The sequence below is a fragment of the Ambystoma mexicanum genome, chromosome 7q, assembly GCF_040938575.1.
Source record: "Ambystoma mexicanum isolate Mex_15411 chromosome 7q, UKY_AmexF1_1, whole genome shotgun sequence".
Lineage (NCBI taxonomy): Eukaryota > Metazoa > Chordata > Amphibia > Caudata > Ambystomatidae > Ambystoma > Ambystoma mexicanum.
In genome coordinates, this window is record NC_090941.1 from 13,843,778 (window position 1) to 13,866,838 (window position 23,061).

General features: G+C 42.7%; 1 protein-coding gene across 8 annotated transcripts in view; it reads left to right on the forward strand.

Moving 5' to 3' along the window:
• The window catches only part of DMD (dystrophin), a 7,616,828-nt gene that overhangs the window by 1,832,916 nt on the left and 5,760,851 nt on the right, over window positions 1-23,061 (forward strand). For all 8 annotated transcript variants that reach the window (XM_069639082.1, XM_069639084.1, XM_069639079.1 and 5 more), the window contains 2 exons: window positions 12,766-12,867; window positions 13,179-13,286. In XM_069639082.1, the coding sequence (XP_069495183.1) occupies window positions 12,766-12,867; window positions 13,179-13,286 (210 nt within the window). The remainder of the gene's footprint in view (window positions 1-12,765; window positions 12,868-13,178; window positions 13,287-23,061) is intronic.

The window sequence follows — 23,061 nt, forward strand, 5'->3', positions numbered from 1 at the left end:
GATCATATGATAGGAGATGGTTGTCAGGAGAGAGGTATATTCCTCCTTCTTGTGAGGAAGATCCTTTAATTCCTCGAGTCTTTAGTGGCCTGCTTTCATTACACAGAATTATCTTGATAAAACTCTGAAAGGCACTTTCATTAAACAAAACCCGATTCCACCTTCATGTATGCACAGTAAAAATAGAACATATGACCCATCTGATGTTTATGATAATTGTATTGTAAATGCTGCTGTTCAACCATGTGATTTAAAAACAATTGAAACTTCCTTGGACTACTAGTACCAGAAAGCCTAGGTATTGTGATGAGGAAGAGGAAAAAGGGGTCCCTATGTAGAAAATGTGACATTAAGGATATTGAGCAATCAGGTTGTTTGCAACCTAGTCAACTATGTGGAACATTTATATCCCCTGAACACCAGTGACCAGGGGAACATAGAAAGAGAGAGCGAGAAGGCAGCTGAGTGCGCAGAGCGGGAAGCGTGACCAGACGCAGAGAAAGACCCATGGAGTGTCATGGGGAGAAGGAGAGAAGCTCGCCAGAAGCAAGTTGGCGACATTTGGGACCGGAGGAAAGGAACTTCAGGAAAAAGAAACCAGACAGTGTGCAGCACAGTCATGCGAGGAGCCACAGTCCTGCAGTGCTGCGCAAGTCTTGGTGGCGAAGGACAGGAGAGCCGACGCCAAGACCTATTGAGACTCTGCCTAGAAGGGGAAGCTGACCCCTCGCAAGCATTCCTTGGCTGCCGCACAGTGAACCAGTGAGTCAGCCTTGCATTGAAGGGTGCCCTGGGATGTACAAATACACTAGAAAGCATTTTAAAAGTGACTTTGAATACAGACAAAATAGAACAGAAAGGAATAGGAAAATATGGTGCAGTTCTCTTGACATGAGATGTTAGTTGGGAGAAACTTGGGACCAGCATTTGCTAAGCCAAATGTCATTAGCAGGATAACAACAGGGGCACGCCTATTACAATTCTCCTGACATAAGAGGTCAGTTGGGAGAAACCTTCCACCAACATTGCCAAGAGTCAAAAGGGAATTGAGAGAGAAATAAAGAGGCAAAATGTTTACAGTTATCCTGATATGAGATGTCAATTGGTGGAAACCTGGAAAAAGCATTGCCAAGAGCCAAAAAGAGATTGAAGGAAGGGTTGACAGACAGAGCTTGAATAACCCATCATATAAGTGATATCAGTATGTGAGAAATTGGCACAAGTAACAACTGACGTACACAGAGTTGCGTTGTTGAAGAAGTACAATTGTGTGCAACTTACAGAGACAGTGAATGTTGCAGAGAAGCCTGGTAACAATATCAGGTAATGAAGCTTTTTGTACGAATACATTTCTGGCAGGAGAGTAAACCAGGATGTCAAGAGTTTTTAGTTTGCTTAAGGTGAATGTTATAGAGAGGCTGATGAGAGCATCAGGTAGTGAGACCTTTTGCAAAGAGATACCTGGCTGGCAGGAGAGTACATCAGGGGATGTGTGAGAGCCAAAAGAGGAGATATTCCTGGCAGTAGAATAAACCGGGATAGCAGGAGATTTCAGCTGAGAGGTTTCCAGGCAGGAGATTGTACCAGGAAACTCACTTTGAAATGTTGTGATCAAAAATACTTGGTCATATTAAGTTGTGGTTTCAAAGAAACATTTTGTCAACCAGAAACTTTGAATAGACCTGCCTTTTGTCATACTTGAATCACCTTTGGATAAAAGGCATTTGTTTACCATAATGAAAACTAGGAATTACTTCCCTTTATCATACTCGAACAAGGGTTATGGAAAATAAATTGTTGTATTGCAATCCTCAAGAGTCTAGGAGAGACATTCTCTTTTCTATGTTTCAACCATGTTTTGAAAGGAACATTTGTTATGCCATCCCAAAGAAAGTATTAGATAAAATAGATATTTGTGTTGCTTTCATGAGACTGGTCTTGAAAGAAAACTTTGTAAATATTTTTTTCTGAACCAATCCAGGGGAAGAGAACTAAACTCTGGATACAAGGACTGTGTTGTTTAAAGTGTTATGTTTGATTTCTTGAACTTATTTGAGTTCAAATTTGAAACATTTACCTGTTTATTTGTATCTGTTAGTGTGAGGGTCATTCTGTTTTACTTTTACTTTTAAAAGGGAAATTCATGTTACTACCTGTTCCCGGCATAACATATGATGTTCTAGTATATTTTAATGGTCAATATCAGTCAGTAATTCATAGGGTCACTTCTGTCCCCCTTCTTAAATATCAGGGTTACAATCGATCACTTCCATGAAGGCGGCATAGGTCCCTGCGACTTATTAATGGTCATTGAAAAGGTTATACGTAACGGATGGAGAGAGACGTATACGCGGTATAAGAACAGTATCTAAGTTCCATCGATCACACAGGCCTCTTTGATGTGTCATTGTAGATGCATAATTGTCAACCTTGTTCCATTGCAGAATCCCCGTGATCGCATAAGATTGCGTAGTAGCATAATTACAGCACCTACTTTCAGTTTTAGCTTGTAAGGAGGCATTAGCCCTACAGTTTTTCGCAGTAATTAACAGTTTTTTGACACTTGAACCGATGTGCCTGTGTGAAGAGAAGTGGGAGAGTAAAGAAGTAACTTTTGAAAGTCTGCCATAGTGTAAGTTGAAGATGACCACAAAGAAACATGCTCATTTTGTTTGTTGAAATGTTAGCTGTTGTTGAAGTGGGTGCACTTTGCAATATGGACAGCAGAGGGTAACCTCAAACTGTGAAATTGCATCAGCTGAATACCGAAATATTTCTACACATTTTATATATATATAGATGATAGGGAAAGGTAGGCCTTCACCCAACCCCCTTTCTATTAATAAAATCATTAATGTTGAGAAAGTTAACTCTTTGTGTCCGCCTCTCATTGCTTACACCTCACACATAGCACACTCTTCATTAGAGAGACTTGATTCACTCCATCCTCAACACATAACAGACACCCTCATTCTCACAGGTTATAGTTTACAAGGCATTGACCATTAGTGAAAAGCTTAAGAGGATGTGTAGTCATTGACAAGACCTTATGAACATACATCATTCAGGAACACTTTCCACTCCACTCAATGGATCTCTTCACCTGCCATTGCTTGCCCACAACACACAGAAAGCAAACCTCCACCTGATCTCCCAGCCGTCACAGGTCAACATATCCTTACAAAAAAACACAGAACTCATCACATCTGCAACCATCAATCACTCAAACAATTTCCTTCTCAGAGACATCAACCTACAAGTCACCCAAGCCATCAAAAACAATCATAGAAACCCTCTTTGACCTGCTGCACATTGTGAACGTAGCAAAAACAACACACTTAACCTAATACTCACTTACAGCAGGAGGGAAGAAGTAACACAAACTTCCATACATAAAAACAGTTTATGGCACAAGATAAGATTGTGTCACATGATCTCTAGTAATGTCTTGTATTGGGGGCTACAAGGTGATTGGGCATAGAGCTTGTGTCCAGGCATGGTGTGGGGCATATGAGGGGGTTGGGAACCATTGTTACTTCCAAGCAAATGCGTGGCACTGTGATCGGTGTGGAAGCTCATGGTGGTCTATCGTCTGATGGGTGGAACACACTGTGGACAAGGGTCTTCCAGGCTATAAAGATGTCAGCAAGAACACCCTTGAATGGATGTAGTGCCATAGCCCATGCTCTTGTCTCAGCTTCACACCAGGTTTCAAAGTCATTTAGCCACTGGTTGAACTGGGGGACGCTCTGGGATTTCCAGGACATTGCAATTCTCCTCTTTGCAAGTATACATGCTAAATCCATGAGTTTGACTACATGCCTATTTTTGCTCTGTCTAGAGAATGTTCCCAACAGACACTTCATCGGGACCAGTTGTGTCTAGTTACCCCAGCCGCCCTGCATGTCTGTTCAATATGGTGCCAGAAAGATTGCACCTTTACACATTTCCAAAACATGTGCATTTAGTTTGTGTCATCCTGTTGGCACCAGGTACATGTTGACAATTTGTTTTTGGTAAATCTGGTGACTCTACTGGGGTGGGGGTCATATAAGTGTGATGAAGGACATTATTCTGTAATAGCCTGAACCTAGCATTGCGGGATATGTTTTTTGGAAAATCAAGTGCCTGTTCCCACTTCTTGTCACTGATAATAGTGCCCATATCAGTGTCCCACCTTAATTTCAAACCAGACTTTCTATTGCTAGTATTCTCAAGTAGGTAACCTTATAGTCTAGCCACAGGTCTCCAGCCGTCCTCCAATGGTTCCACGTGATAATATCCCCACAATAATGTCACCATACAAGAATGGCGCCATTTTTTTGCAGCAATATTACCATATGGAACCTGCGGGGGCAACCCTGAAATCCCCATTTTTTTTTTAATGGAGCGCAGGAAACCCCTGCAACTCTCGCTCCCATTTACCCCATATATTGTCACCTTAAATAATGTCACCTATGCCATTTCTTGGTGAGTATATTTATGGTAACATCATTTATGGGGATAATATTACCCCCTTCAACATGTAAACCAGGGCTAGGAATGTTGATTTGGTTGGTTACTCTGGCCACCCACTTCACCTACGACCCGCCACCCTTTTTCCCTTAATATACCTGAGGAATTGTTCCTTAGGTAGGCCCACCTGCTGTGTCAGATCTTCCAAATCCCTGAACTTTCCATTATCATGCAGGTCTCCCTAATCTATATATTCTATGTTCCACCCAGCATACAGAGGTGCTCAAGTCTGCCTTGGTCACACACATGTCAACAGCTATTGGTACATTGGGAGAGTAGGGGCTAATTGTCCCAAGTACCTTCAGTGTCCTAGACCAGATTTTCCTACTTATCTGGATAAGCAGAGGTAGGGAGTGCATGCAATCTTCCGGGAGCAACAGTATCTCTTTGAGTTTGGCTGGTGCCACTAATTTTTGTAGCATTGCTCATTCTGGGGTAGGACCATCAGATGGCCATTTTGTAACAAAACTAAGCTACACAGCTAAATAAAACAACACAAGTTTTGGTTACTATGCATCCCAATCCTTATAAGGCAGGTATAACACAGCCAAGGATAGTCTATGTCGGCTGGAGCCCCGAAGGAAGTCGCTAATCAATTTTTCCAAAAGACAAAAAAAAGGCAACTTTTATGTAGTAATGGGCATTAGTAAAATAATAAAGAAACCTAGGGAGGACAATCATTTTAATTGTGGCGATCCTACCCATGAGTGAGAGTGGTAACCGAGACCAGAAGGACATTGATTTCTTGTGGCCTCCCACCACTTTAAGTGTATTATGTTCATGTGTGTCCCCTGGTGTATGCGTGATCTGGTCGCCTCAGTATCTAAAGGGGGATGTCTTCCAAAGAAGGCCCAGGTCAGGTAGAGCAGTCTTGTCCACCCCACAAAGTCTGTCTAGAGGGAAAATACATGATTTCCGTCTACTGAAGGAGATCCCAGATAGTTCCGCAAACCTGTCCAGCACTCCTAGAATCATGTGGAGATTGTGGTGTGGTTCGCACAGGTAGAGAAGTGCGTTGTCTGAGTAAAGTGATACCAAGTGTCTGGTCCCCCCAATCAGAATAACAGCGTCCAGGTACTCGTGGTGCTGAAACGCTGCTACTGGTTCCATAGCTAATATATATAGGATGGGCAAAAGTGTGTGAAAACAAGGAAATAATATGAGGCAGGGTAACCAAAAAGGAAACACACCAAACACAGGTTACAAAGGAACATACAAAGCACTTTATTTTATACTGAATCCAGTTACAAAAGAACAGAACAAAATTCAGATAGCTAACGACCCTCAGTACAACACAGCGAACTCCGGCGTGGTTCGGTGTGCTCAGTAAGTGTAAATATTCATTGAAACAGTCAGGCTTTTATACATTTCAAGCCTGCTGTTCAGCCCTCCTTTGGGTTAACCATTCCATAAATAAGTTACTGCTCTAGGGTCCCTTGCCAGGTCAAATCTAGTCCATCTTAGGTTTATACATTAACAAGAAGAAATGGTAATAATGTATGCTCTAGGCCTAACATTACAATGCGGGACTTAATTCATACAATATAGTTAAGCAGGTGTTCTCATTCAATTATAGATCAGTTTCGGTGATACAGGTAATCCATTGCACACAGGTCAGCAGAAGGACAAGGTCTCAGCTCATGACCCTAACAAGTGGCCTGCAGGCAAGTTATACATTAGCTGTACAGAGGTCATGACAATCGAGTTCTGAATAACATAGGCTACCATTTTAGCTCACATGGTGACTTTATAGAGCAAGAAAACCTAAAATGGAGGCTTGACCCAAAATGACAGTTTACATGGTTTCTAAGGTCAGGACCTTGCAATGCGAGTTTATTCACATGCAGTTTATAAGCAGCTTCTTAGCAGCTTGGCGTAGGCTAATATACATATATTCATAGCAATAGGAGGCACGATATAATTTCTAGTTTGACAAGTGGGCAACCGTGGCCGGTGCCCCGGCATATCCACACTCCAGTTCACTCGTGCCACCATTGGCGAGGTGTACAACAGTACCACCCATCGGATGAAATGTTGCCCTAGCCCGAATCTCTGCAATGCAGCTATTAGCCACTACCAGTATACTGAGTCAAAAGCCTTGATTGCATCCAAGGATACCAAGATATAGGGCTCCTCTCGGGCATTCATTTGGTCGATAATGTGTCAGAGTCTTACAGAGATTCAGGGTGGTGTTGCAGCCTTGTACAAAACCAGTTTACGCCATGTTTATCAGGGAGGAAATGTGCCTACAGAGGCGCATCGCCAAGACTATTGTTAGTATCTTGATGTTGTAATTTAGCATGGCAAGGGGGTGTTATGAATCGCATCTGTCCATTGGTTTCCCTGGTTTAGGGATGAGTATCACCAGGGTTTCCCTCATGCTGGCCGGTAGCATGCCCTTGCTGTATGCTTCCTCAAAAACATTCAGGAGTATCAGGGTTAGGGTAGGGACATATGCTTTGTAGAACTCTGAGGAGGTTCTGTTGTTACCAGGTGTCTTTCAAGTGGCAAGGGAGGTGATAGCTTCTCCTATTTTTTCCACAGTAATGGGTTGATCCAGGAAGGCTTGCCGATCGGGGACCAGTTTCGGGAGTCAGATTTTCAAAAGAGCTTCTGTTATGTCTGTTTGGGGAACCTGGTGGTCGTGGCTCTATAGTTGCATGTAATAAGTAGTAAATATGTCATTGATCATCTTTTGGGATCACCATGGTGTCCCACATTTGTCCAAGAGTTGTGTGGTCAGAGGTCTGGGGTGTTTTCAATTATAGAGCCATGACCTTCAGTCCACTGATATCATAGCTCATCATCCCAAAGCCCTCTGCACTTTGCTGCACTTTGCTGCACTTTGCTCCTGTTAAAGGTATTTTGTGTGATCTTGTTGGGGTATCTCGTGATATAATGGTGAGCCCTAAATACAGCATTGCCTTCCATTTCTTATACCGGGATCATTAACAGTAAGCCAAGATGGGACCTGGTGCGCCCTAAATCACAATGTTCTGTGGTAACAGATTGAAAGATTAATCATATCATAGAAGTAGCGACTCTGCATGTTGTTCCAAATGACTGCCTACAGTGTTTATTTTCAGGAAAGGTAACCACATATTGAAATTGTTTCCCAAATAAATCTTACATCTGAACTGAAAAATCTGTGTTGACATCCAATATATACACATTATCTTTGACAATGTACAGTGGACCAAAAAAAAATGTCCTATCATATAAAGGGAGTTATCCTTCCTAATTCTCACAACGCCCCTGAAATCTAAACTCTTTCAATACAGAACACGTTTTTCACGTTTTTCATAGAATTCTACAGTGTTGATAAGAACCCACTTGCTGAAAGCACTTCTGAACCATTATGGAATTTGAGACACCAAAGCAGTTTTTCTTTGCAGAACAACCTTGATCATTTCATGTATTGGTGATTCTTTCATGTACGTCTGGTCTCGAATAACAATTTTTTTTTGAAACTTGAATTGAACTGAGTTAACATTTGAGTTTATGCTTGTGGGACAAATTATATTTGTTGGTTTTAGCACTGAAGTGGATTGATTTATGTAATTGTGATTACTAAAAATGTGTTATCAATTGGATGAAGATTTTTATTATGTGTAATGAATGCAATGTCTGCATGCTAATATTTTAGCATGACTATTTATATTTTCATAATTGATATATATGTCTATATGTTATGTCCAATACAGACAGCTTATGAAAGGGGGAGGAGTAGCTATTATAATCAAAGAAGCCCTGCCCGTCAGAATAGTCACTGTCTGTCTGCCATCCAGGAATGGTGTGCCGCCAACAACCTCTGCCTTAATGCCAGTAAGACTGAGATTCTACTCATCGGCACACCCACTCCCTCCTTCCCTGCAGCTCTCTGGCCGGCCTCTCTTGGCCCTCCTCCCACCTGCAAGGCTAAAAACGTTGGAGTCATCTTCGACTCTGCACTCTCCTTCTCCCCTCACATCTCTGACGTCTCTAAGAAGTCACACTACCAGCTGCACCTCCTTAGAGGTATTCTTCCTTTCCTCTCCTTCCCCCAGAAGCTCACTTTCTCCAGAGCCCTGGTCCTCTCTAAGCTGGACTACTGTAACAGCCTCTATCTAAATCTGCCTGCCTCCACTTTCCACCCTCTGCAACTTATCCAGAACAGGACTGCAAGACTTGTCCTTGGCCTCAAGCCCTGGGATCGTATCTCTCCAGGACTGAAATCTCTGCACTGGCTCCCAGTGGCTGAGAGTATTAAGTTCAAAACCATCTGCATTGTACACAAGGCCTTCTGGGGTCTGTGACCGCAATACCTTCAACTCTCTCTTCCTAAATATCTTCCTTCTCGAGCTCTTCGCTCATCTGCCTCCAACTCCCTGAGGGTCAGTCGCTTCTCCAAGCAATGAGTTGGTGGCAGATCACTCTCTTCGGCAGGGGCCTCTCTTTGGAACAGCCTTCCTGCCTCCCTGAAACTCGAGGAGAACCATCTCCGGTTCCGGAAACACCTCAAAACCTTCCTCTTTGCTTCTGCTTTCTCTCCTCTCCTCCCTTGCTGAATTCCTGATTGAATTTGCACTGGTTACCTGGCCACCCTTTCTGATCTCTGGCCCAGGCCCCGTCAATTGCCCACCTGCACTGCCTCCCTGGCAACCCCTGCACTTGGGGACCGTTTTTTTCTGTATCCCCTCAGTCCCCCTACCAGCACTTATGTCTGCACTTCCTTGCACTTGCCACTAGGCTGGCTGTTTTACTTGTCTCATTTATCTTATTTATTCCACTTTCCCATGTACTGCACTTTCCCCTCTCCCTTCCCCTCAAGCACTTGCGCAATTTGAATGACACCTGGCCTAGTAGGATCGTTGTCTGTCCTCCCTTTGTCACGCCTTGAAACACTTGTGTATAGGCATGTTATAAATGCCATGTCATATCATATCACATCATAACCCCCATTTGGAAGGCGACGCCAATACCATCGCTGCTAAACTATCGATCTCTCAAAAGTGCACAATTACCATGAATATCGTTACCTCCTCCATCTCCTAGCAGAGAACCATAAGAAGAAGCAAAACCATTTGACTTGGCGACTTTAACTTGTCCCTCTATGACTTTAAAGACAAAGCAGCCAATGTACTGGCAAAAGAACTTAAGGACTTGGGTTTTGTGCAAATAATCACCAACCCCACCCACTACAAAGGTTGCACGCTAGACTGGGTGGCCGAACACAACTGTTCCGCTACCGTCACTTCCAACACTCCATGCCTGTGAACTGACCATCACCTCATTCAATTCACCATTCCCAGAGCCTCTGGCACTAAAACATTCACCCCGCACCACCAGCTTTGGCTAGAAGTACTTGAAAACTTTCCAGTGACAACCTCCTACATTTTCTTGAAGCTCCTGCTTTTAAGCCCCCATTCTCCATTGATCCGGGCTTGCTAGTAGATCTGTACAATGACACCCTCAAATCAGCTATTGACGCTATCGCCCCACATGAACCTAAAAAAGCCAAAGAATACATGCATATGAATTCCTGGTACACACCAGAACAACTAGCCCTATGCACCCTCAAATGTAGTGCATTTACCAGCTGGTAAACTAATCCCAGTGAAGCTTCTAAGAATGAATTCAAAAAATTGTCTGCCCACTACAAAAAAGTCATTATCCAAGCTAAAGCAAACTCTTTTTCAACAACAGAATAACAAATACCAAGTCCCATTCTAAGAAAATGTTTGCCATTTTCAGAGACTTAGTCGCTCCCACTACGAGCACTGATGACATCGTTAAAGATGAAGCATGGTCTTCAAGTATTCAAACAGCCATGCTCAACAAAATAGACTTGCTGCAGAACAAAATTCAAGCTCACCACGAAGCCCTGCCGAAGTCCAACCCACCTCTCTCGCCCATCAATAGCCCCATTCCACATGATAATAGCCTCTTCTCCTTCAGAGATGTTACTGAAACACAAGTCCTAGACCTCCTCAAACACTTAAAACCATCCATCTGCAAAGGTGACATCTGTCCAGCCAATATCATTAAACAATGTAAAGACTCCCTTGCACCATTTCTGACAGCCTTCATTAATGCCTTGTCCGCATTCGGCCTTGTCTGGCCTTGTCTCAAAGAAGCATGGGTACGCCCACTTCTAAAAAAGCCTTCCTCATACCCGACCTCCCTGAGCAACTACCGCCCTATTACTATGGTCACATTTCTCATAAAAATTCTGCATACAATCAAATCCAGCTCTTCCTCGAGTCCAACCACATCCTTGGTAAGAGGCAATCAGGCTTCCGACAAGGTCACTGTACAGAATCTGCACTTCTCAACCTTAAAAACTAAATAAGGAAATCATGGACAAAGGCAAACCAGCGCTTCTCCTACACCTGGAACTTTCTGCTGCATTTGACCTTGTGGAAACCAAGACTCTCAGTAAACATATTACCAACGCAGCCTAATTCTCCCCAGAAGCCACAATCTGGATCACCTCCTCGCTGGAAGGGAGAGCCATGAAGGTCTTCTCTAACCAGGCGTGTGTAGCACCAACCAACTTTGTACAATCTATTCACTAAACCTCTCTTCGACAAGCTGGACACCATTGAGATAGCATACACAAACTATGCCGATGACAATGGGGTCCTCATACCTCTCATGGGCTCCTATAACCAAGATGCCAAGTCTCTCCACAAGATCTATGCCATCATTCAAACATGGATGGCAGCAAATGGGCTCTGTCTCAATGGTGACAAAACTGAGATTCTCGTAGTTGGCCCTGAAGAAATTCTCAGCAAACTCAGCAAACAATATAGCAACTTCACCATTGATGATACAATCATCTCTGTATCATCCTGAGTAAAGACCGTTGGGGTATACCTGGACTCCATGCTCTCCATGTCCTGACAGGTGAGTGTGATCAATTCCTCTGCTTCATTCACAACCAAACAAATAAATGCAGTTAAACCTTACCTATCTAAGCAGAATTACTTCTCAATAGCTAAAGCCACTGTCAGGTCCAAACTAGACTATTGTAAAGTCCTTCTAGCTAGCACCTCGGCTAAAGATTTGAATAGACTTCAAGTCATTTAAAACCATACTCACAGAGCCGCACTGAACATCCCTAAAAGAGATCACATCTCACAAGCCAGGCGTGCGGACCATTGGTCCCGTCAAAAAACGGATTACCTTCAAGACACTAGCCATAACTCATAAGTGTCTGCCACTCACAGCCCCCCACCTGTCTGAGAAAATTGTCAGAGCCACCTCTGCTAAACCCAAGAGAGCTTGTCACGCCAACCAGCTGTTCATCCCCACTATAAAAACGGGTCAAAGCAGGTGGTGCCAGCTTCCCTCACATTGCTCCTAAAATATGGAATGCCTTACCTAATACCCTCAGGACAGAGACCTCACACATGTCCTTTAGGAAAACCTTAAAAACTATGCTATTTAAAACTAATCCAGCCCCTCCTACATCAGTCATTGGCCTTAGGTTCTTCCCCCTCAGACTCTCATCATGAAACATTGCTGTAACTTCGCCACCTAAGAGTCCCACTCCCCCTCCTCTTCGCTATACCATGTCATTAACTTTGTGTTACCTCACTGTCAGCAGGTACACTGTAACCATGAACCACAGTCAGGCCGTCTCTTTTGTGTCTCCCCTGTTTTCTTCCCCACTGCTCTTCTCATGTGTCTAAGTAAGCCTGCTTGTAACAGTGCCACGATGTCCCTGGGCTGCTTGTACACTATATAAATGTTAAAAATAATAAAAATAAATTGATTGAATCGGTTAGTATACAGGGATCTAGATATGGCTTTCAGGCTTTTGAATGGTTTCTTCCTTATAGAATGAAACAAGTTTTATTCAAATATGTAACCAGATTATTTAGAATATTTAAGATGACTTTCTAAGGGAGCATATTCATCAGTATACCCTGTGATCAGCGAGATTTGGTTCTTTCACTGTTGTAGTTCGAACAAAGAAGATTGAGTTAATCTTTATATGTTGTATAATAAAATAGCACGTCAATATGTATTACACAGACTCCCTCATGCACACGTACATGCTCTCTCTCTCTCTCTCTCTCTGTCTCTCTCTCTCTCTTTTTCCACATGTGCATGCAATCCTTAATAGTTGAGGCAATGTTGTCAGGAATCATTTCTGTCAAGAGTGAGGATGTGATTACTGATATATAGCTTCAGTGAACTGTATGGAAGGTATCGCTTACTGCTCATTATTCAAATATCTATTATTTTCTTATTTCTTTGCAGCATTTAGGGGACCGGTGGGCTACAATTTGCAGATGGACCGAGGATCGGTGGATTCTTCTCCAAGATATTCTTCTCAAGTGGCAACATTTTACAGAGGAACAGGTAAGGACCACCCCAGTTAGTTACTTTTAAATTTCTAGTCTTTACATATTGATTATATTTGAGAGAAAGACTGATTTTTTCTTTTATGTCTGTGTGCAAGTATATGTTTAAAATGAATTATGATTATCTTATAAAATAATTGAAAATATGTTTTAACTCCTGACATTATTCAAAATAGTCTGGATTATGAATTTACATATTACATGAAACAATACAAAATAACGTTTATATCTATAGATAAATGAATTGAGAACATGTCAGCTTTTTTGAAGTGTGAACCCTGAAGTAACGTGCATCTTTCATTATTTCAGTGTATGTTTGATACATGGATTAAAGAAAAGGAAGATGAAGTAGGCAGTATTCCTACTGCCAGCATGAAAGATCAAAATGAAATGCTGACCATTCTGAGAAAACTGGCTGTATGTATATGTTTTCTTTAGTATCTTTGAAGTCTTTCTTATTGCTTCATGTCTACACATTGCTTTTTGTACTATAATGTACTCTAGCCAATTGCATCTCTCTTCTGAGATCGAAGAGATGTCACAGCTGACCCGCTGTCACTCGGAGGAAACGGGCAAGTACTTGCATGGTGTAGAGGTTTCCTCAGGAAGTCAACATCTATCGATAAGAAAGATGAGGCATCTCTAGGTTATGCTGTTGATAATGAAGGCGGGTGAAGCTGCTGTTCTTTTATAGCGTAATGGAATGGATATTAACATTATCAAAGCCACCACTCTCACAGGTAGACTCTTGAAATCTTCGTAGTAGTCATGGAAAAGAATTGAAGATTGGGGAACGTTCGTCTCGGTATTGGGAGACCAAGTTCGTGAGGTCATCTATGGAACTTTTGCATCAGCACAAGTGCACATTTGCATCGTAGTTGCACTGGGGCAAACATTGTCCTCTAGCAAGTGGTTATGTAATTTATGTTTGCATCCGGGCAGTTTCACCCACCTACAAAAATCGTGCAAATGTTTCTGTAATGCAGACCCAAGTGTATTATATAGTGCAGCATTAAAAGCTTTCTGAGCCCTATGACCATTTCCTATGACGAAACCTTAAATGGAAAATCATTTTCAAATGTACAAGCCGTTTGAAGGTTATAAGCCCAATGAACGTTCAAGAGCAATGCTCTAAATCAAATTTGGAACAATCTTGCCAAGGTTCATATATTAAAATGTTTCTTTTGATGTGTTGAAACGTTATCCAGAACCAACCCTTACCTTTTACATGTGTCCCTGCTTGCAAGTTTGCAGCAATTCTTTGTCTCACATCATGCCTCAAAGACAAAGGTTTTTTCGATCCTTTTCAAAGCGCCATATCACAAGGCTCAATTTTATTTATTTATTTTAGCATTTATATAGTGCACTAAGCCCTGGGGTATCAATGCACTAGATACAATCAATAACTCAACTTGACATAATAACAATCATTAGTACATCCTAACTGGTGCAGGATACAGTCTTGTGTAGTATGTACAGGAAGCGTGTTTGCAGAAGGGTGATGCATCGACCACCTCTAGGACGCCTGGAAGAAGAGCAGTGTTTCGAGCTGCTTGCAAAATTCCCAATAGAAATGTACAACTCTCAAGGATAATGGGAGGGCATTCCAGTTCTTGGCGGTGATAACCGGGAAGCTGGCCCCCTCCCATCCCCCCAGCTATTTGAAGTCAGAATCTTGGGGTGCTGAGGCAATTCATGTGGGACAAATGGGTAAGTCTGGTGTTGGAGGTTTTGGTGAATTTGGATGCAAGGTATCCTGGGGCAGAGTTTGAGATACATTTATGAATTATGGCCAGTGTTTTGAATTGAATGCCCTCTTTCATTGGCAGCCAGTGTGCATTTCTTCTGCCTGGCGAGATATGTTCTTCTTTTGCAATGTTCAGAGCTGCCCTTAGTGTATTGTTCTGTATGAATTGAAGCTTTTTGAGGTTACCAGCAAAGGTGCCTGCGAATAGGGCATTACAGTAGTCCACTCTGGAACCAATCAGTGCCCTTGCAATAGTGAGGGAGCTTTCTGAGGAGAGGAACGATCTACAAGCATAGATATGTTTTGTAGTGTAGGCTGCTGATGAGACAATGGCATTGACTTGCCTGGATAGTGATAGTGTACAATCTAGATATATCCCTAGGGTTTGACAATGCGGGCTACCTCGATAGTTGCCTTTGATGTTGAAAGATTTGTATGCTGGGTCGATGAGGCAGGGACGACCTTCTAGCACCACATTTCATCCCTGTAACAGGAAAGGAGTCTGAGATCCAGAAGAGGGAGAGTAAGCCCACACTGTCAGGAAACAGTGGTGACCTGACGTGTTTGATGGCAGAGCACTGGCAGGGGACTAGCAAGTGTGGTGCTGCAGCTAAAAACACACAGCAAAGACATGAGCCATGCAATTTTGTCAGTGGGCATTAAAAATAATGTGTTCAAACCCCTAGTCCACCAGGGAGGCTTAAAAAGGGCTTAGACCCTCCCCACTGAGAGGCTTACAGTTACGGGCCCCGAGAGAAAACACCAACAGCATGGCCCACCCAAATCTCAATGTAGGTTCTGTGACAGGAACATGCAGAGAAAGCGAGAAGGGCTTAGTCAGCTCGTTCTGTCTTTAGGATGCAAATACACAAACCAGGAAGGTGATACAGGGAATGATTGTACAGGGAAAGAAAATGAAGCCCCAGGGTGGAGGGCCTATATTAAAGAACAGCAGTCTGCAGGAAGTGTGGGTTGTTTGTCTGAGGTCAGAGAAAGAGAAGAAGGCAGACCAAGAGACCAGCGAGAGGAGAGAGGAAGAGGTGTTGTGGGGGATATTTTAGAGGGAGAGATATTGTTTCAGTGAGAGGAAGTGAACTGCAGCGTGAGAGTGTGGGCTTTTGTGGCAAGTGTGTAGGGCAAGGCATTGTAAGGAATGACTGTGAATTGAATGAAACAGAGTGAAACGAGGGTTTGTGAGTAGTTAAAAGAGGTGAGTGGTAGTGAAAAGATGAGTGTGAGAGTGGAGGAGGAGATTAGTAGTGTGAGGAGGAGAGTCATAGAGTGAGTCAGAGAGTAGAAGTGATTTTGAGCAATTAGATGTTTGAAGGGAGAAGTGATGGGTTGGATTAAGGAGTATAAGTGGGTGGAAAAGAGTGGTAGTGGAAGGATGAGAGTAGTAGTAGGAGGGGAGTTGTAGTGGTTTGGAGGGAGGAGTAGGGGTCGAGGAAGGTGTGCTCAAATTTAAGAAAGGGGGTCAGGGCAAGACATTTTGAAACATCAAAGGATAGAGAATTAGTTCAAGAAATAAAGAGGAGGGGTGAAGTAGTAGGAGTAGAAGGAAAGGGCAGTGCATGGTCATGATAGAACCAGTGTGAATAAAGCAGTGTAATTGGAAGGAACTATGCCTAATTCCCTTTAGCACACTAACAAACGGATAGTTCAGGGGGATTTAGGAAGTCCCTGAAGAAGTAGATAACTGGCATATAGGAAACCATCATTAGAACAAGCCAGTTATTAGACAGTAGGCATTCGTATTCAGCAGTACTAACCAGGGGGTTACGGCTCTTGGTTAGGGAGGAGGGTCAAGTTAAGACAAGAGAGAGTGAGCCCGAGGATCCACAACAAGAAATAAAAACTGTCAAATCATTGGTGGAAATTTGAGTGATTATTGTGCCATCTGTGACACATGGTATTAGAAGTGAGATCATCGACCCCAATATAGAGGTTACCCATAGCCTAGGAAACCATAACAGCACAAGAACAGAAGATGGACATCAGTGGGGTTACCTACCAGGAGCAAACACCAGAAATCTCAGTCCCAGGGCTGGCCTTCTACACTCTGACGGAATAATGTGAGGAGTCAGAAATGTGAGGCGGACAAGTTAATAGAGTTTTCTCACAAGGAGCCATTTTATTTAAATAATAAGGGTGCAAAAAACACCTCACATTTCCTAACCTAATGTCAATTTCCCTACCTATTAAACTAAGACTAAAGGAAAACACTCTAAAAAAGCTTTTGGTCCCTCACACTTATACATACGACAAAAGCATGCAGGTAGATATTAAATGGCCATTCAGACTCAACAATATAGTGGTTATATGTAAAACATGAACTTTGCAAACAGGTATCCTTTTAACCTAGGTCGCATCCACCTACCCCAAGATTAATGCAGGATTTTCCAGATCAAAGTTCCAGTCAAGAAAGTTCTTTGCAATATCCAAATTATGCTTCAGATGCAATACAAAGTTCTCTTCACTCCGCAAGCTTTCCGCTTAGCACTTGGATATATTAAACAAGATATATCACTCTTCCAATGTGATCGCTAAATGTTTCTACAAATTTCAGTTCAACAAACCTAAAGACTTTATCTTCACACTTCTAGTCAGTTTTCAATATAACTTTCCTTCTTTATAAACAATAAGGTTTTGTAAAGAAGCGTTTTTTCACAGGTCAAATCATCACACACTAGTGGACTTGCCACCACAACCTTCAACCACAATGTAGTACTTCAACGTCTTCTTCCTGGTACACTAACCTGCCAGGACTAACCACTTACAGTGAGTTTCCTGGTATACTCGCCTTCCAGGATACAACTCCTACTACTACAAGCACTCTGTGGTGAGGTCTGCTTGAAAATGTATAAACGTCTTTAACTGTCAACAGCATTGAGATTCATAACTACTTTCACAAGGGCATGATACACATTGATGCCGTTTTTTAACCTGACTTGTTTGCCACATGCAATGTTTGTTAATTTCATTTCTCCCTTGATAATTGCTTCTTTTCTGTCACATTTGAGTTTCTTCTACTCCTCCAGTTAAATGCTGGTGATGCCTCTTTTTCTGATTTCTCTTGCTAGGAAAGCATGTTTCCCTCTTATTTATTATTGCCTTTCTTTGGCTTAGGCAATTCTGGTTCTACTGATCATTTAGTGTACCCTCTTCACTTTGGCAAATGTAGTTACAGTTTCTTTCACATATTTTCCCCTTTCTTTGGCTTAGATAATGCTGGTTATCTTATCAAGTAGTACCCTCTCTTTACTTTGGCAATGGTAGTTAGTCTTTTTAAAATCTCGCCCCCTCTTTACTTTGACAATAATAAGTATAGACTTTCATTATTTGCTATCTCTTAATACGAGGGTTATTCAAAAAGTAATTGAAATCATTAGTTCAGTATTCAAAATGTTTATTCCCAGTCAGCGGTCTGTCACAGAGCGCCACAAGGTCTCATTTCATAGGCCGTCTCCCCAGTAGTTCCCTGCACTTCCATCCCAACCACTGCTGTTTCAGCATCTTCTTCCCACGTCAGGATTTGGATGGCTGCCAGCTCTGGTCACACCTCCAGTGTTCGTGCCTTCTGCACAGGGAGTCTGCTTCACTCCTCGTGTACTCTGGTATCGCCAGCCTACTGCACAGAATTAGGAGAGCTTCTCTCTCCCGCAGGACAGACAGCATCCACACCGCTTAAGACTGCGCAATCTCTACACTTCCAAGCCACAATGACTCTCTCAGCACCTCAACTAGCTGGAAACACAGCAGCAGTCCCAGCATTTTCTTTCTGCTTGTGCTGCTCACTCTGCTGATGGATTTTAAAGGCCTGCACCAGAAGAGGCTTTAAATATTCAATAGTCTCACTCAAGTGTGGTTCATTAGAGCTGCTAGACTGTGCATCAGATTTCTGCACCTCTGAACTCCTCTTCCTCGTCTCAGTGCTTAGAGCATTATGGGGAATCATAACCATCAGAAATTGTGGTATTGAGATTTTGATATACATTATTCTCATGTTGACCATAAGGTTTTTAAACACTGGCACCATGGATAATTTTAGGAAGGAAAGGCTTACTATGACAACAGGCCATTAGATATTCTAGTATTTGAGAGCACTCATCCTCTGAAGAAGATAAATACTGTGTCTCTCCTACTGGAGTCACGCTATTCCCCAGGTGATCCACCCGACTAATATCACTCTTAGGTTTACGATCAGGTAGCAGCTGACTCCCCCTGGCCAACCTAGAGGAGACTTTAGGGAGAGATTCTGTGAGAGCTCGGCAGGATACATCACAATAAGCATCAATGCCATAAGTATGATCTTTTTGGGAGAGCACTGATGATTTGTGGAGTGCATATGTATATACATACTGGATCCCAGCAAATTATAAAGTTATGGTGCGGACAGATCTCAGAGTAGATCTATCCAGGCACTGCGTTGGATTTTTTCTGCCTGACTGCAGCAACCGGATGAGTTTACCATATGACCAATTTACTGTGGCCAGCCCCATAAACTCAGTAATATCGGTCCCTCTTGGTCAACCTATATCCCAACCCCATTCATCACTAGAAAGGAGAGTTGTTTTGCCAGTTCTACTGGAACATAGTATGGGATGCCAAAGTAGACCCAGAAAGAGGAGATACAGTGGATGACCTGCCGCCACCACCAGGGGAACCCGATCCCAATTTGGGGGCCACAACCAGTTCACAGCATGAGAGCATACACATTTCCCTAGAAGACTCAACAACAGGCTTAAAATCCTGGCAGGAAACAGGAGTGATCCGAAGAACCTGTTTCGTATCTCAACTTGAGGCCGCACAAGAATATGGTATGAGGGGGCTAACCTTGCCACTGTAAAGAGGATATATCCTGACTCACATGCCAAAAAATAGGAAAGTTCAAAGGATATACCTGGCAGAGTCTTCACACCCAAATTCTGGGAATCGACAGATCCAGGTCACAGAGGAAAGCAAACACCAAGAGGCCCCCTCCTGAAGAGCCATCCATAGAGAAAACAGGCCAATGTTTTGTCGAGATGGTTTTCGCCTAGGAAAACCTGAAGGCAGACATAGTAAAAACCAAACTGTTTGTCAGGGAAATAGCATATCTCCCATGAGGAAATAAGAATGGTGTGGGCTGTTATACTGCAGCAGTGGGCCAATATAGATGGCCTGGAACACCTACCCAGGAAAGGTGATGATGAAGGGATGGGTCTGAATGAGGAGCAGAGGACCCTCTTTGGATAACCTCATCCCCATTCCCAGATACCAGAAGTGGAGTCCGAAACCTTTAACAAAATCCACATCCCAGTGAATGAGTAAGGGAAGACTGGTCAAGGGACACTCTCTGCATCTACAATTATATGTATAGGTTATATAATACATGAAGCCATCAGGATACCTGTGATTCTGTGGGCAAACCCATTCAAGGAGCCAAGCCATGCATGCAACATTGTCAGTGGACATTAATAAGAACGTGTTCAAACCCCTAAACCACCAGGGAATTTTAACAGGGGCTTGGATGCTCCCCACCTAGACATTGGTCTGCCTGGACCGCCATGTATAGTCCATGGCAATAGCGCACTGAGACAGTGGGCGGTGCTTTTCTTGCCCTTAATTCCTTCAGGATGCACATACTGAACCCAGGGACGGGGACAGGGAATGATTGGACAGGGAGAAAAGACTAATCCCGCCGAGAGGAGGACCTATATAAGGGAACAGCAGGAACTCAGAAGTGTGGGTTGTTCAGAACGAGAGACCGCAGGAGGAGGGAATAAGATGCATTGCAAAGAATTTCATTTGAAAATGTGAGGTATTGGTTAAGTGAGTACAAGGTTACTTTGGTGTGAGTGCATGTGCTAGTGTGGCAAGTGTTTAGGCTAATGTAGTGTAGGGTGTGACTGAAATGAATGAAACGGAGACAAAAATGGGTGTTTGAGTAGTGGGAGGATTAGAGTAATAGTATTAGGAGAGTTGCAGTGTGTGGAGAGCAGTAGTGGGAAGGGAAGAGAAGTAGTGGGAGGAGGAGTGTAGTAGTAGTTTGCCAGGAGGAGTAGGGTTTTAGAGGAAGAAGTGTTAGCAGCTAAGGTTGAGGGATAAGCCTTGACGGTGCAAGCCACCAACATGATGCAGAGTTGGTGGAGGGAGAAAGTGGGTTGGATGAAGTACTAAAAATAGAAAGGAAGAAGATGTGGGTGTGATAGATCTAGTCTGTGGCCAACAGTGTAATTGCAAGGCACTGTCCCAAATTTCCTATTGCACCCTAACATCTCGACAGTGGAGGGAGAGTTAGGAAGTCTCTGAGAGTTTAGTTAGTCAGCATTCAGAAGCCATCTTTGGAACAAGCCAACTATTATAGTAGGGGTTACCATTTGAAAGCACTAACTTGGGGGTTTCGGAAGCTTGTGTTAAAGAGGAAGGTCTGTGATGAGAGAGAGAGAGGGAGAGCCATAGACCCCACAAAAAGAAATTAAAACACTTGATGCATTCCTATTTTCGCACCACCTCTGACATATGGTTCAATTTCCAACACTTCATGCAATTTGCTTAACATTAAAAAAGAGTAACAGTAACAATTTCTGAGCATTACCTGCTGAATCAAAGTGGATTTTAAGTTTTGTGGCGAAGATCAATTAGCATTGATGGACCAAAACCTGCAGAATTGACCATAAAATAAGGGAACGATAGGGTTGATTGATTAAATAATACAAAACCCCTTAAATGCTGAGCTCTAGTAAATGCTATGCAAATAGGATGAGCATACTCATCCTTAGCACTTAAGGGATTAAAAAGGTAAAGAGAATTGGTTAATGAAACATACAAGAAAAAAACTAAAACAGACCATTCACTAGTGTTGAATGAACCAGTGTAAGCAAAACTTGATTACCCACATTTCAAGAAATTCAATTAACTAGCTTGAACTTGTGAGTTCAACCTCACATTCATCTACAGCAGATGCCTCAAACTGTTTTGACACTGACAGGCATTTGGTAAGGTCAGAGTGCACTAGTGTAGCTTAGGTAAGTGTATGGAAGGGACAGATTAACAGTATCCAGATGTTTTTGGGCTCTTTCCAGTTGGAGGGACTGGTCTACTGTGTCTTGAGGCATCATATGATCCTCTAAGGTTAGGAAGGCAGCGGCCTTATTATCAAGAGCCTTAACATCATCTTCTTCCATAAATAGGATGCTCAGCGAGGTCTGAAGTCTGACTGATTGCTAACAGGAATATTATGGGATTTGCTTTATTTTGTTAGTTGAATAGTGACCAATTAGTCTCATAGTTTGGCCATAAAAAGGTTTGATATAATGCCATTGTTTGCAAGGATTGTGAGTGTCTGCAGTCACCATTTTAAGGAGTGGAGTCACTTTAGAATTTTTAAATATGGGGTTATAGTCCTTGTTGAAAGAGAACCAGTGATGAATCTGGTCATGGCAAGGGCCAGGGTTTAGATGCACTTGAAATGTGATGCTGGGCATGATTTTGATAAGGCTTCCAATGCTTTCATGCCTAGCCGTTAGCCTGCAATACGAAATCTCTACCACTGGTCCAGCGTGTATTGGTACTTCGTCAATAACTGTTTAAATGGTGGTTAAAGGAATGGAATTTATTTAAATGTAGTAAGTCAGAAGAAGGAGACAGACCAGGTTCTGGCATTTATAACAATGGTTTATTCAAATACTGAAAAAGTCCTCACTATCCAGATTCTATGGGTTTCCATACCTAACAAAACTAACTAGGTTGCTTGTCATCTATAGTGAAGTCCAAAATTAAACAGGCTGTCTTCCATCCAAAAAATAATCTATTATGTCCCTACTGTGAGAAAACTGAAGGTGTGTCACCCCCTAGTCCCTGGGGATCTGTCATCCAGGTAGCCATTACAGAGCCATCACTATAGGATCCAGTTTCTGGGGGTGGACCAGTGTGGGAGGATCACCTGGATGGGGGGTCTTCAGGGAGTGGAAGTAGAACACAGAAGGGTGAAACACGGTATCCCCTTACTTATGACACCTTTTCCCCTTCTTTCCCTGTACGATATTTAGAAACTCTACACCACCCCTTTTCCAACACAAACACTTTCTCTCACCATGAGAAACAACAGACTAACACCAGAGCCATTTCCCAGACATGTCCCACCACAAAGGTCAGGCAGAGTCAGGCAATTGCCGACAACCACACACACCTGACTGCCTTTTCCCTTCCCCATTGGGATAAAAGGTGGAGCATGAGAGCACACTCTGAGCAAGGCCATACGCACGAGGAAGCAGCTATTCCAGGATGGCAGTTCAAACTGAACTAGTGTTACTCCCAGCCCTGTAAGATGGGTTAGCAATACCTTAGAGATGGACGGTGGATGCAGAGGTTACGCAAACATCAGTTATAGAAACAACTCAGGTAGTTGGCAAAAGATACTGTTTAAATCTCAATTATCTAAAACAGGGAGTACAATGGATATCA